The sequence below is a fragment of the Antechinus flavipes genome, chromosome 1 (assembly GCF_016432865.1).
Source record: "Antechinus flavipes isolate AdamAnt ecotype Samford, QLD, Australia chromosome 1, AdamAnt_v2, whole genome shotgun sequence".
In the NCBI taxonomy this organism is placed as follows: domain Eukaryota; kingdom Metazoa; phylum Chordata; class Mammalia; order Dasyuromorphia; family Dasyuridae; genus Antechinus; species Antechinus flavipes.
The window spans coordinates 166,167,249-166,183,729 of record NC_067398.1 but is presented as its reverse complement, the minus strand read 5'-3'; the positions used below and the strand labels follow the sequence as shown (position 1 = coordinate 166,183,729).

General features: G+C 35.0%; 1 protein-coding gene across 3 annotated transcripts in view; it reads right to left on the bottom strand.

Annotated features, from left to right (window-relative positions):
• RASGRF2 (Ras protein specific guanine nucleotide releasing factor 2) overlaps positions 1-16,481 on the bottom strand; it is a 305,151-nt gene that overhangs the window by 167,054 nt on the left and 121,616 nt on the right. For all 3 annotated transcript variants that reach the window (XM_051992842.1, XM_051992826.1, XM_051992833.1), the window contains exons 5-7: positions 14,212-14,465; positions 11,688-11,767; positions 7,447-7,640 (exon numbers count right to left, since the gene is read on the bottom strand). In XM_051992842.1, coding sequence (XP_051848802.1) covers positions 7,447-7,640; positions 11,688-11,767; positions 14,212-14,465 — 528 coding nt within the window. The remainder of the gene's footprint in view (positions 1-7,446; positions 7,641-11,687; positions 11,768-14,211; positions 14,466-16,481) is intronic.

Sequence of the window (16,481 nt, the reverse complement as noted above, 5' to 3'; positions counted from 1 at the left end):
GTGGGTACCATTTTTTTATGTTATACCTTTATAAGTTTTTCTGTAGATGATTAAGGAAAAAGTTTTACCCCAAAGTGATAAAAAGGAAACCTCTTTCAGCTTTGTGACAGGGAATAGGTACAAGTTTGGAGTAAAATCCTTAGACAGTAAGATATAAGAATGAACAATTAACTAAGGGAAAAAATATACAAAGAAAAGCATACTTTATCCCAAATCTTTCTTCATCTACAACCCTGATTAACTACTGCCGCCTCATGTGGAAAATTTAAGAGACCCTATGCATCTCAGAGAGAAAATGATACCACCACAGGACACCTGGAAGAGCCTGTGATTGGACACTTTTAATGATGTTAGAGAAAGGAATAAAAAATCAAGGAATAAAAAAAGAAAGTGGTATCCTCTTCTAGAGATGAGATGGCTAATCCATCAACTTTAAGATATAGTAATGAGGTTTTTCCCCAAAGCCATACTGTTATATTTGTATTGACCATTCACATTATCTCACCAATGGCATGAATTTGTGAGGATGGCTGGCCAGTGTAGTCTGTGGCTAAGGAGCACAGCAAAACAAATTGAATATCATAAGGAAATGAAACCATGACCTTGTCCTCATTAACAGGATGTTCTAAGCAGTAAGGTAGACCAACCATAGCACATTCTGAATGATACCTACTTGGCAGCACAGGATCTGCCTTCTGGACAATATAAGCTTTAATCAAAATTTTTCCTCCATGAAAAACAAAGATGGGGATAAATGCCAATTAGCCACAACAAAGGGAGTAGGGATAGGCTGCAATAAACTCAAATGTTCTATTAATCCACAAATCTAATTTTAGCCAATATATCAACATCCTAGTCCATTAATTAAGTCTTTTATGATACAGCTGCTCTAGGATCCCAACTGATAGACAAATAGTTCACCTTCTTCCTGTTTCTAACTCTCCAGCAGAAGTAATAACAAGCAACAAAAACTGCAAAAAAGCAAGCTCAGGAAAAGGATCCTACAGCATAAGAAGAGTTCCTGGACAAATTCCAAATTCCAGGCTAAATCATCAGCCCCTGCAGAAAAGTTTTATTCCAAATTGATTCAGACAGGCTAAGGAGCGTATCTGAGGCAATCACAGTTCCGCTTTTAATTATGGCTGACCAAAACAGCTGTCACTTTACTGCCCTTACAGAGATGGTATTCTACACTGATGATTTAAAAAGAGATTTGAGCATTCCTCAAAAATGCCCATTGAAGGATGACCATACTTTGAATAACTTTTAGAGTGTGAATATTCAAACTATTTTTGTGGACAACTATCTGAAAAAGTATTAGCCAAATTGTTATAATTCATAAAAGCTGCTGACTACATTCTTTTGTTTACCAAATTCTTCCTGCCAATATAGTGATTCATGACATGAAGGTTTCCATGATGTCCTTCTAAGGTTACAAATATAGAATTGGATTTTTTTTTTAATTTGCTGAGGCAATTAGGGTTAAGTGACCTGCCCAGTGTCACACAGCTAGGAAGTGTTAAGTGTCTGAGACTAGATTTGAACTCAGGTCCTCCTGACTTCAAGGCTGGTGCTCTATCCATTGTACTATCTAGCTGCCCCTAGAATTGGAATTTTGAACCTGAGTCTTTAACTTAAAATCTAGTATCATTTTCCACCACACTATGTCCACATTCAACTATGTTTACTTTTAGTCCTTTTGTTTTTATTGTTTACTCATTTCAATCATGTCTGGTTCTTCGTGTTGCCATTTAAGATTTTTCTGGTAGAAATATTGAACTGGTTTGTCATTTTCTTCTCCAAATAATTCTACAGATGAGAAAACAGAGGCAAACAGGATTAAGTGATTTATGCAGGGTTATACAGCTAGTAAGTATCTGAGACCACATTTGAAGTCAAGTCTTTCTGATTCAAGAGTCAGTGCTCTATCCACTGCACTATTTAGCTGCTTCTTTCAGTCCTTCACAAATCAATAAATAGTAGGTAAAAGGATAGTAAAGACTTTATTTAATTTATGCTCCAAGCAAGAGAGTTATAGAATGTTTCTCCATTGGTTCTCCATTGACTCTTTTACACAGAAAAAAGCTGATTTATGTTAAGCACATTTCTTACCTTCCTTACCCTTTATATCATCAGCAGTACTCAAAGAGGTAAGAAATGTATGTGGGAGAGGGGAGAAGGTGACAAAAATACATTATAATTAATAAAATTAATTAGGGATTCAAAATGTCTTTCATCTGCAGAATATATGCCAGTATCAGAGTCATTCCAACAAGGCTGTTCTACAGTGAATAAAAAGGAATGTACAAAGTGTGATTTTTTTTCTCTTTTCTATTCCCCAAAAGTAGTAAAAGGATAAAAATTTAGGATAATATTTTGTTATCCATAGTAACAGGTTGTACTTACTTCCCAGAATTTGAGTAGGAATCAAATGGGATAATGTTATGCAAAGTGCTTTGCAAACCTTGATATGCTATAAAATGTGAAGTATTATTTTTTTAAAATTCCGTCATTGAGGATCTTCAGAGATTAGACAACCACTTCTTGGTGATAGTGTAGAGGAGACTCTTTAGTCTAGGTTGGGATAAATGGCCTCTGAAATGAAGGGCTTCTAGGGCCTGTTATATCTCTTAGATTTCCCAAAAACAATTCTACCTGTAGTTCCTAGTTCTGTCCTCTGGCAACAAAAAAGAACAAGACTGACTCTGCTTTCAATGACAAATACTTAAATATTTGAAACCAATGATCCTTTCTGACCTAAGTCTTTTCTTCTCTAGACCAAATAGTCCCAGATTCTTCAATTGATCTACATAATTTGGAGTTCTTTCATCATCTGATTCACATTCACCTCACATGTATATATAATATATGTATAATATAAGATGTATCACATGATTTTACTACCTCAAAGATGAGGTCTGAGGCTATAGATCTGGGACCAAGCCCCAGGGGACAGAAATTCCAAGCATAAAGGGCCCTACAAGTTGACCTACTCTGGGAGTGTGTGTGTGTGTGTGTGTGTGTGTGTGTGTGTACACTTATATGTGTACCTGATGTTAAAACAAGTGCACCTAGACACTGGCATTCTTCGAAAGCCATGGGCATCATGAAGTTGCTGATGAATGATGTGTTCAAAAGTCTTGCCAGGAGGCAGCCTTGATGGCTCTATACTCAGACTGCCCACCCTGACATCCTGGAAGATCCAAATAGCTTTAGGTTTGCTGCTCTTTGGGGAATTGGCCAAAGATACTGCGCCTGATGCACCAGCTCCAAGTGAATTTGCTATGAACTGGTTTGGGGATGAAAAGAGTCTGTTTATGGAAATTTCCCATATTTATATAGTCCCTCTTGCAAAACATTATATAATGCATATTTATGTTCTCATTTTAATCTTCTAACAATCCTGGGACATTGGTGTAGGAGTGCTACTATATTAAGTATTAGAAATCAGCAAAGTTCTTAGGACAGTTGTATAAACTTGGCTAAATAATCTCACCTTTCTAGGCTGCAAGCATTCTCATCTGTAAGTTAGAAGGGCTAGACTGGATGATCTTTCAAGGTCTAAGTCTTCCAGCTTCTTCCAGCTCTAAATGTATGAGTTATGATTCAAAATCAGCAAAGAAGCAGATGTGATCAATAGATATGAGTATACTAGTCCCCTATCCATTCTGACACTATGGCCAACAGACAAATAGAAAGGAATAGAACTTCCTGTCTGCATTTTGTTCTTCTGGCCCTTTCTATTCATACAGGAGACCTGATTCTCTGGAAAGATGGGAATGAAAGTGAGTCCGATGACATTTCTCCGTAGTGAACCACTCTGCCTTTTGTTGCTTCTAGTTGGTTTTCCCTAAGTGGACTTATATTCCATATCTCTCTCATAAATCCTTCCTTCTCTCTGTTCACAGTCACTCCTGAAATTCAGGCTATTGCTAGCTTTTATCTTGACCACTATTTGGTCTCAAATCTCTCCTCTTTTCAATTCATTATCTACATAGCTGCCAAAGTGATTTTCCTGACTATGTCACTTCCCTACTCTATCACCTCCACTGCTTCCATATTGACTCTAAGAACAAATATAATGTAATCTTTTTCTATTTAAAATTTTTTTTCATTTGGTGTGATTTTTTAAATTATGCAAGGGTGTACAAAAGATTATGCACATACTTAGAAATTAGTAAAAATTTACATATTTGAAATTCATGTGCAAACATTTTTTACTAATAGGAGTATGTGAATCCAAAAAAATTTGAAGATCACTAATCTAGAATTCTAGGCTAATTCTGGTCTTGGCCAATAAAATGTTGACCTAATCTCTTAGAACCATTCTGGTCATCAAAAAAGCCATAAAATTACAATATTTAGAGTTCAAAGGATTTTAGAGGCCATCTCATCACATTTCCTCATGTTGGTTAAGAGACCCATGAAAAGTCACACAACCATAGTGGGCAGAAAGTAGATCTGAGAATAGAACAGAGATCTCAAGTTTGCTATCTGGGGATTACTTTGGGTCCATCAAAATCCTAGGTTTATTGCAAAAAGGAAGAAACTTCTGGGCAAGAACAAGATCCAATAAGTTTTATTTAATTTCCTGAATTCAATACATTGAATTCATTATCCTTTTTTTTTTGTGGGGGGGGGAGGTGTGAGAGCAGGCAATTATGGTTAAGTTAATTATCCAGGGGTCACACAATTTGTGTCTAAAGTAGGATATGTATTCAGTCAGCAGGATACTGACTGCTGGGCCAGTACTCTATCTACTATGCTGCCTAGCTATTCTAAAATCATTCCTTCTTACTAATTTCCTATTGGCTCAAAAGCAGCTATCTTCACCAACCTGCAAAGATATATGAAAGCAATACACTAGAAGAGATTGATTTCATTTGCATTTGTTAAATACAGCTAGATAGCCAGTGGGGAAGACAATTAGACCCAATTATGAGGTATTCCATTCATTTTTCAGAACTCTGCCTTTATACGTTCTTATTATACAGAGAGATCTGTACAGACAGAAGGATTTCATTATTACCTAAATTAAATTGCTAAAGGCTCAAATGGAATCTCATATAAACTGCAAAATAATTACATAAATATACAAAGCTTTGTTCTATTAGGAAATCCTAACACTAACTGTTAGTTTTAATTTTGGAAAATTCCAATAAAATTTCTTACACCTTGATATTTCTTCAAGGATAAATTTTCAAATTTATTATACACAACATCTTAAAAGTTTGGGGGAATGCCATTTATATCCAAATGTGGGTTATTGCTTTCTTTTTTTCTTACCAGCATATGTCCCAAATGAGATTAGACCTATAATTACCAACTTTGATAAATATAAACAATGTTTTGATTACAAAGTTTATTTTGTTCTGAATCCTTGGAGCATATAAAATTATAATGTTAACTTGAATTGTTTTGTATTTTTCCAACAAAGGCAGAGTTTTAAAACTTCACTTCAGGAAAAGAGAGGGGAGATGGGGGAAGCCACCATTATAACAAAATTTCATGGTACTGAAGAGGTTTTCAAGTGCATTTATTTGATTTCCAAGGCACATAACCTCTGGGGTAGGAAACTGTGCTCTAAGCTTCTCCAAGGTTCCAACAAAGACTGAAGTTTTATGCTTTAAGGGAAATAATAAGGATCTAAATCATTGTTTCTTTCTGGAACTACAAAACTATTCATCAACATAGGAGATGGCTACTTTTTGGAGATGATCAAACAGCTGGCACTGCAGTTACCATAGTATAGGCAATTCATGAAATTGTTTTGTCACATGATAACCTGGCCCAAAACATTCACAAATATCACAGTGAGAAAGCTCATTGACCTTCTACAAGAAGAAGATCAATAACACTCATCAGAAGGCTAGGAAATCCAAGTCATATTTCAGTATTCTCAAAATGTAGCAAAGGGTGTCTGAGAGTTGAATTCTAGACACAAGGGCAGAAGCTATAATAGGCCTTAGTGCCTGAGGTCACTGTGCTCAGCAGTAACTGATCCTTCAGCTGTAAACAGTGCCTGTAAAAGCTAGATCTTAGGGACACAGAGTTATCAGTCACCATCAACTGCAAAGAATCATGAGGATTATTCAGGGGTCATCTTTGGCTTCGAGGATCACTTTTGTACTGCTTTTCTCAGACCTCACGTTACTTCTCCAGTGATCATGCAGAGTAAATCAGATCTCTCAAAAAGCGCAAATAAGAGTTTAAAAATACTCTCCCAATGGTTGAAACAGTCTCTAAAGCCTATTTCCCTAGTTAGATATACTCTATTTTACACAATTGATATCTGGGTGTAGGTATGTGTTCACATACATGTCATTCCAATTTGCATAAAATATAATTTCTGTGAAATGAATGACATTTTAAAATTATATTAATGTGAGTTATTTAAAGAAAGTCTGGTTAAATCTTAGAAAAAGTAAAAATCTCACAATGTAAATGATGATGTTAGAGGAGCAATTTCTAGTTCAAAAAAACATGTGACAAATTCATAATGGCCATTCTCTTTGCAAAAGGCAGTTTTATTCAAGGGAAGAAGTTAGCAACAAAATAAGAGGTTAAAAAAAAATAAGAGTGGAAAATACGAAATAAAGTTAGGAGATCATATAGTTAGCAAAGAAAAGATAAGTTTCCCAGGGGAACTCATGATTAATTAGGAGAAAGGAAATACTCCAGGAGATGGGAATAAGCCATTGATTGGCAGGTTAAATCTATTGAGCAGTTTAGCAGACTAACCAGAGTTAGCTAGAGTAAGAAAAAAGGTACCATCAGAAGGAAGGCACTATGAGGGAGAGAAAGAGTTCCTCATTGTGGGCTAAGTTCTAAAAAGAACTTAGCAAATATCTTTATCATAGGCAGATCTTTGATAGGGGAAATACAGAGAAATCAGGGTAATAAAGGTGGAACTCAGAGGAAGAGATCAAGGAAGAGAGGAACTGCTCAGAGATGAGCAGGGATCAATGAGGAACCAAATGGAATATCTGGCAGACCAGGTTCTAGACCTGCCTAAAGATATGCTACTCAGTATTCCAAAAAGTTGTTTAAAGTTACCCAGAGGTGAGGGGATGAACAATGAAAGTCAAACAGTTTCTTCCTCATAATCACTCTATACAAACAGGATAGTATAAGAATTGATATATTTGATAATAACCAGATAGGCTTCTTCCTGAGAAAGAGAATATGTCCACATCACAAATATCATTCAATTATCAAATGAGTTAACATATATAAAACACACTGTAAAACAAAGCATATGTAAATGTTCACTATTGTTACTACATTATTTTATATATTTTAAGTTTTCTGAAGGTTAGAATTCTGTATTCTGAATTCTAGCACCAACTAGTTTGTCTGACCTTGTACATTTAATAACCATTTGTTTTTACTACTTTGTTTTTACTAAACTCAGTGAGTTATTTTTAAAATTCCTAAATAACTTACCTGAAACATAGGATAGGTCAGAAAAGTTTCCAGCATTCTCCCCTCACAGGCAGGATTGGCTTCATACTGTTTCAAGAGTTTGTCAAAATCTCTGTTTTGCTTACAATTGGCTAGCACTTGAAGACTGTACTGATGATTGCGAACAAATTCTTGATAAATATTAAGCATCGGTAGTAGAATATCAAATAGATCAGCTAAAAAGAATCAGTAAGTGTGGGATTAGCAAAAACTTCTTCAACAACGTTAACTTTTTAGAGTCAAGGACCACATCTTGGGAGGGGGGAATGTTAAGTGATTTGCCCAGAGGTCACACAGCTAGGAAGTGTTAATTGTTTGAGTTTGGATTTGAATTCGGTTCCTCCTAACTCTAAGGCATCCATTGTAGCATCTAGTTGCCCCATCGAGAACCACATCTTACCATCATACCACCTTTTTAAACATTTGCTTGTAATTTGCTTGGAAGATGCTCTTCCAAGTCCCTTCCAGTTATAAGTCGATGATTATTTAAGCTTTAGACAAAGGGATGGTCTAGAGTTAACCCTCAGCAAATATTTAATTGACTAGCCCATGGACACATTCATCAAGGCAATGTAAGACCATGGGCATAAGACTGCAACCAATGAAAAATAATCATCTCAGATTTGACAAAGCACAGAAAGATTAATGCTCCAAATTTCCACAGGGCAGGGTTACTCCACCCAAAGAGCAGCCAGGAACATGGCAACATTTTGAAGTATGACTACTTTTAGTACCACTACACAGTGTTGGTTGGAAGAGTGGTGAAAGAAGGGTCAAAAAGAGAAGAAATCACATAAATGGCTTTAGTGCCAAGATTCTGTCTTGATGAAAACATCTCCAATCTTTTTTTTTTAATCTCATTGCATATCACAAGGTAGCTAGGTATCATGGTGGGAGATGAGGAAAACCTGAGTTCAAATGTAAATTCAGACACTTAATAGCTGTGTCATCATAGTTTACTAATTTACTCTCTCATGGGCGCAGCTTCCCTATTTGTAAAATAGAGATAATAACAGCAACTATTTCCCAAGGTGGTCGTGGAGATAAGATGAAATAATATTTTAAAAGTGCTTTGAAAAATTTTAAGTCCTATATAAATGTTAGCTATTATTATCATCATCATTATTATACATATTTTGGCAGTTTAATGGAGTTGATGGACCCTTTCTAAGAATAACAGTTTTCAGTGAATAGGATTACAAAGGAAACCAATTGAAATACAATGATCAAAACATTCAAGATGCAAGTTCAAAAACTGCAAATGAAGAATCTCTCACTTAGAAGCTTAATAATAGAGAAATATGTTTAGCCTAGTTAATGAGGATTATAGGATCATAGGATTTTGAGATTCGGAGTAGGAAAGAACGTTTGAAGCCAGTTAATAAAACCTTTTCATTTTAACAATGAAGAAACTGAAGGCCTGGAGCAGAGAAGCAAAATCATACAAGTAATCAGGAGATGAACTGACATTTGAACCCGGCTCTTTTGAACCGAGAGTGGGTAAGTAGCAGAGTGGATAGAAAGCCAGGCCAGGAATCAGGAAGACCCATCTTACAGGTTCAAATCCAGCCTCAGACAATTCCAATCTGAGTGACCCAGGACAAGTCCCTTAACTCTGTTTATCTCAGTTTCCTCATATGTAAAATGAGCTAGAGAAGGAAACAGCAAACCATTCCAATATACTTGCCAAGAAAACCTCATATGTGGTCATAGAGGATCAAACATCAGAATCCAAATTGAGTATTCTTTCCACTCTACTGTCTTTCTTTCCTTTTAAGACTCAGTCTTTTAATAGAGGTATTCTCCCTCCCTCAAAGAAATTTAATTATCATTTCTATAAAATTGTGACAACACACATTATTTTTTCTAAAGACTCAACATTTATCCATGATGGTCAACAAGTATTTTTATACAATGTACCATAAATATATTCACAATGCTTGACAAGTCTGGGATATATATTACAGACAGGTATATTATAGCTACTCTATTCCCCAAGAAGTCTTATGATAAAGGATATAAGACCAAAATCAATTAAATATTTTCTTTACTCAACTCAAAATTTACTCATTGCAATATGGAGATAACTTTGTGTTTCTAAAGGCTACTTTAGTTCAGTATAATGCTAGGGAATTCTATACAATCAAACTACTTACTTACTAAGAATAGTAGTGTTCTTAGTACCTTTGTGTCCCCTGGAGACACATGTTTTGAAGAGATTATCAGAAGTCCTCCAAATAACTGATTTACATAAGTGACCAAAAATTACCTCTGATTAATATCTTTCTCATCACTGTTCCCCAATACTAGTATTGTTACATGAGAAGAGAGTGGGGAGCAGCAGTGAGACACAGAACATAATTCATTGTATTCATCTCTATTCCCATGAAATCCTACGTACATTCTTTTTGCTTCAATTCTTTGAGTCCTAATTCTTTCAGCACACTGATTAACTGCCAAGACTCTCAGGTTCCTGACCTTTTTATAAAGAACACGGATTCTCATTTACTCTTCTATGTGGGAGACTAACTGGACGTTGTGAGCAGCTACAGTGACAGAATATCCTCATCAGTGAAATCGAAATTGAAGTTAACTGAATATCTATCCCCCTTTAAATTGCTTCCTCATATATGTGTTACTACAGAACTATACTGTTATATATGTGTATATGTGTGTGTATATATACACACACATATACACATATATATACATAAGAACACTAATATACTATATATACCAGAGAATGTACTATAAAATAGCCCTTAAATTGGAATTTGATAGGAGACCAAAAATTGGCCAAGCCAAACATGTCTTTTTCTACTTTTGATTCTGTACTTTCTCCACTTTTCAAGCTTCTTTTTATGTATCATCTTTCCCCATTAAAATCAAAGTTCCTTGTAAGCAGGAATGTCTTTCTTGTGGTTTATATGTGAATCTCCAGAACCATGTAAAATGGAATCTGGAATATAGTAAGAGATTAATAAATTCTTGTTGACTTAATTTGGCCCTTCACAATTTGGCTTAACCTACCTGCCACATATTCTACTCCCTTTCACACACACCATGCTTCAAACTGGATTATATTTCATTCTTGTCTAGCATTTTCTTTTCTCTCTCCTTTGCTCTTACTATCCTCTATTTCCCCCATCTCATTTGTTAAAGTCACTTCTTTGGGGAAGTATAATCTAAATAGGAAGTGTACTCTAAATAGAAATCCAAAAAAGATAATCCAAAAGAATTTTGGATTAGAAGTTACAAGGCCTGAATTCAAATCTTGTCTCTGCCATTTACCTGTCACCTCTATGTCCCTAGGGAACCCCTCTGGTTCTCAGCACCCCACTTGTAAAATGAGGGGCCTGGACTAGGTGGTCTCTAATATCCCCCTTTCTGTTCTATACTACTATGCTCCTTCCTCTAAGACCCAACTCAGATTTTATTCATCCACAAAGTGTCGCATTTACAAAGCTTTTTCTAACTCTCTCAGACAAAAGTAATCTCTTCCTATATATACAATGAATACATGTTTATTGGCTGACTGACTTCATTCCCCCCTCTTATTAGTTATTTTTATCTTGTCCTCTCCCTCATTTCCATTAAGTTGTAAGGTCCTTCATAGTGGAATCTAAGTTATTTCTGTTTTTTCATTCCTAGAGCCTACCACATTGTATTACAGTAGGTACTGTACTGTACATACTGAATAAATGTCTGATAAAGTGAATGGAAGGACAAAGATGCCCCTCTATAAGAAACCTTCAATACTTCAATTAATTTCGACAGTGGGGATATTCCCTTCATTCCTCTGCCCCCCCTTCACTTGTTTATCAGATAATTTTCAAATATCTTGGCTCTATAACTTATTACCTGTTTAAGCTTCCTTCTCTATCTCTATGACCTCTGATGCTATGAATAGTGGAAACAAAAAGAAATAATAACCTGGTGGGCAGCCCTCCAGGCTGGGGGCCAGTAAGCCTTTCTAAATTTGGTCAGGTTATTCCTTAGGCAAGAGATGTACAATCTGTAAAACACAATCTTTCTATTTTGCTTGAACATGCTAAAGATTTATTCAGTTTTGCAAGCATAGTACCTTGAGAATGTAGGTTAACACTATACCACTATATAAAGAGCTATCACAGTACTACTTTAAGAGAAGAACAGAAACATTCTTTTAAAAAAAATCTTACTAATACAGTAAAAAGAAAACTTTATCACAAACAAACACTTACCTAAAATTAAAGTAGGCCAATTAGCAATCCTTGCCTTTAATCCTTGATGAAATATTTCATGGAGGAACATGATTGTTTCACTGTTTAAAAAAAAATAAAAAGAGGTAGACTGTATGATTTGCAAACTGGCTTAGTCCCCATAGAAAGTTTACTTTCAAATTATTCCATTGGCAACTTGACTTCTAAAATGTTATGCCCTGAGCTGACTCCATTGCTCCCTACCACAGACTCTCAAGGTGATGTACCATTCACAAAAGCCCCCATTAAAAATGGTGGCTCAAAAACCAAAAATGATGAGCTGACTTTCTAAAACTGGATGATGGGAGGAAGTGCTAAGAATGTTCTTTTATTCTTTTTTTTTTTTTTACTGGGAATACATTAGACATCTACCCAATGTTTATTGTTAGAATACTGCATTAATGACTAGAAAGTTTAAAACAACATCATCCACAACAACAACAAAGCATCATTTTCTTTCTTATTTAAGGAAGTTCTACATATATAATCTGAAATGTTTCTCCTGCTGAAGTAGGAATGATCTCCTCTGAAGAAGAAGAAAAAAAAGCCTATAGCAGAGAATTTAGAGTAATTATACTCAGCATTGTCTTTCAAAGAGAGACATGAAAAAATGTACTTACAGGGACAAAGCCCATAGAAAGGTAATAAAACAAAGACCAAAGACAAATTTGTGTTTTGTAAATATACATTAAGGGTAGTGAGGTAACACAGTAGATAGAGTGTTGAGCCTCAAGTCAGGAGGATTATTCTTTGTAAATTCAAAGCTGGCCTCAGGCTCTTACTAGCTATGTAACCCTGGGCAACTTACTTCCCCTGTTTGCCCCAGTTACCTCCTCTGTAAAATGAGCAGGAGAAGGAAATAGTAAACAATTCCAGTATCTGTCAAGAAAACCTTAAATGGAGTCATGAAGAGCTGGACACGACTAAATGACAACAAAAAGAATTGTTTGAACTGCATTGGATTCAAAAAATTAACTATTCTAGAATTTTTGTTGAATGGAACTACCCAGGGATGTATTGGAACCAGCTTGAACTGACTCTTGAAAGCCAACTATTAAACTTCTAGTATGAGCATTTACATCTCAGAAATTAGCCAGTGCTATAAATCAGGTCTTGATTTACTGCTTTATTGACTGTCTAGACTTAAGTGATAGAGAAATAATATAATTATTAGTACTGCTACTAATGTGGTAGAAAACGCTAGAGTTTGATAAAGTCTTTTATATGGAGATTCAGTTTGTAACAGCATTTGTTATATAGCAAGATATTGCCTACATTTATTTTCAAAATGTATTACTTAAACATCAGGATGAAAATAAAAGTAAGATAATATTGTATGGAAACTCCAAATAATTAACCTACCTAAGACTTCAATTTCAAAAATAAGTTAGAAAGACTCATTTTAAAAAGCAACAAGAAGCACACACAAACTCTTAGTTTGAAAATATCTCTTCAAAACTCTACTGAGAGATTAGGTTCTGTATTGAAGCATGACCTAACCCACAAATTACTTTCAGCAGTAATTTACCTTGTCTAGACTGAATTTAAACAACATACTAAGCTTGGCCTTTCAAATTTGAAATAAGGCAATTCAATTTATACAAATCTCTGGGGACAACAAAAAGCTACAGCAGTATGGCTTTTGATGGCATCAGCAGTGGGGTATCCTGGACAATATATCTGGTCCATTATTTCAACCAATATTCTCCAAATTGAAGTCCCCCTAACATGAAGAGCCTGGATTCTTGGCAATCTTTTTTTTTCCATCTTAAAACTACTCCTCCAACACTGTGGCAAGTATATTTTGCCTCTCAGGTGCATTTCTCATGAGAAGAATTTGGGTCTCAGAGTAGGGGGAAAAAGCAAAGTAAAACAAATGTGAAAAGTATGAGCCTCCATGATATTAAATTGAAATTCTTCTTTTAAAAAGTCCCAGGAAAAAATAAAAGGCAAATAAGGATTAGTCTTGTTAACTCTCAACACTATAAAGGTAGATGCCAGATCTTGCTTAAATTTATCCTCTAATGTCTAACACAATACTCTCAAACCAATGTGAGTGATTTTTGTGGCTGCTAGCTTTATCTTTATTGCATAAACTCAAATAGAGGTTCTTCCAAGAAATCTGGGGAAATCCTAGGGAGCATCGGGTATTCCAATGAGTATGGGCTCCATGTGTGTTATATTCTTTTGCATATAATTTTTTTTAATTCCAGTCTTTCTTAATTTAGAGGTAATCCATCCATTCCAAGAATAAAAGCACCAAACTGAATGTTAAATTGTGAAGATGTACCTAGAAGTCACATAAAAAAGTGATGAAGAAGAAAAATGAATGGGCAATGATGATGGGATTCACTTTTTAACCTATAAAGAAAATAATAGGTCATGGAAACTTAAGAATCTAGACTTCTGAGGGAAAAACAGAGCCTTAAAATAGGATATTGGATTTGAGGTTTTGTTATCTTTAGCATTCACATAATCAAGTGAACCAAATAATCTCAAACCTTACCTATTGAGGAAAATACTGCTGACATCATCATGGGTAATTGGAGGTTTTTTTGAGCTCGCAGCCATTCTTAAAGGGCGAAGGAAACAGTTAACAAGAACATACAACTGATGTACATATTCTGACTCAGCCTCAACCATATTGAAAACAATCTGGTTTCTCTTTCTCATACTTTCAGCATGGGGAGAACAAATATAATCCTGAACAATAGTTTTCCATTTTCTTCTACATAACCATCCTCGCATAAAGCTTTGAACCTAAAGAGAAAAGCCAAAGAGAAATCTAAATGAGTTAACAGTATTCTGACTGATTAAGCAAGACAATAATCTGTGCTGCATGCAAATGTAAATATTTTAAAGTATGGAAATTATATCGGTCAGACACTCTCATTCCCCATGAGATCCTGAGATCTCCTGTGGTTGGTTTGTTTAGAAAGCTAGTGACTGTTTATTTCTGAATTTTGTAACAGTAGGAATAAGTCACTGGAGATTAATACATTTTTATATATTGTACCCACATGGGTTCCAAGTCCTGCTTCTTATGTGTACTACTTAAGTGACTAGATGCAAGTCACTTAACATCTCAGTGCCAGAAATAATCTTACAAATATTATAAGTTAAATGAGTTGCTAATGTGCATTGATGACAGGAATTTCCATATTAAGAGTTCCACACACTGACGAAATTACAATCCAAGAGACAGAGAAACAACTACAGACACAGACACAGAAGCAGAGAGAGTCACAGAGAAAAACACATACAAACAGACAGAGGCAGAACGAGATAAGCAAACAAACTGAGGCAGAGAGACACAAAGAAACACACACACATACAAAGACAGCTACATAGAGAAAGAAACAGAGACAAACACACAGAGAGAAAGAAACAAGGACAGAGAAAAAGATAGATGAGAAAGAGAAGGGGGAAGGGAGGAGAGAAACAGAAAAACAGTAAGAGAATAGACAAAAAGAGAAATCAACAAAAACCCTTCAAACCATATACATGCTAGGTGATGACAAAAGAATGTATCATAAAAACTGACTACTTACACTGTGATTTAATAGATAAATTTGTCTTAAAATACAATACTTACTTGAAATACATTACTTCCACCATGTGATAAAACACTAGTCAAAAACTTGAGTTTTTTGGTCCTGGATTTTAGAGTGAAAAGCTGCGTGGCCCCAAAATTATCATCAGATGATGACAGTGTTCTTAGAGGCAGGGTGATGCAATAGGTGGAGAACTAAACTTGAAATAAGGGAGAAGTGGATTTGGATTCTTCCTTAGACATTAACTGTATGTCTCCTAATCTTCATCAGCCTGTTTTCTCCTTTGTTAAACAGGGATAATAATGCCTGTAATCTTTAACTCACATAACTTTTAGAAGGACAATATCATATAAATAAAGGATTTTGTAAAGTCAAAGTACCATGTAAATGTCAGTTAATATTAATGCTGTTCAGATGCCCATTTTCACTGTAAAATCCTTAGTCATTCTTATTTTCTAGCTACTAAAATTTCAAGAATAGAGTATAAAAGGCTTTACTGTTAAGCTACTAAATAGGAGACTACACCACCTGCTTAGTCACATGTGAGTCCTTTAATATAATCTTCACTCATCAATGAGAAGAAATTCACCTCACCTAAAATCATTAACATAGTAAGTTAGTGTTGAAAAAAATATTATATGACTATTTTAAAACTAATCTCAATTCACTAGGCCAATGTCACATATGGCAAAGAATTCTGGATTCTAATTAGACCTGGGTTTACCTGTCACTAGGAGCCCCTGGGTAAGATATATTACATCTCTTGTTCATGTTTCCCCATCTGAATTATACAAGATGATTTCTCAAGTTCCACTTCTAATTCTAACAAATTTTGTAATCAGATTTATGGTGTATCTAAGTAACAGTTTTGTTAAGCTGAAAACACAGATTTAAATGAAAACATTTTACCACTACCAAATCTTTTTTTTTAGTATCACTGTTGATTCAACACATTCTCACATTTTTCATTTTTTTCTCATTAGTTTGTCCACATGGACTATGTTCTCTCTTATTTAAACTCCCTCTTTTACTATGTTGGAATACTTTTACTTGCCTGAAGGTTTTAGCATTTCACTATCAATTTTCACATATGCAATAAAATCATTACACCTCCAAAAAAATCAATTGCAATTTTTTAAAAAATAAAAAGTATCATATTGGAAATTTTACCTGATGTTTGAACAAATCTATCAGTAATTCCCATAACTATTAATTTCAAATT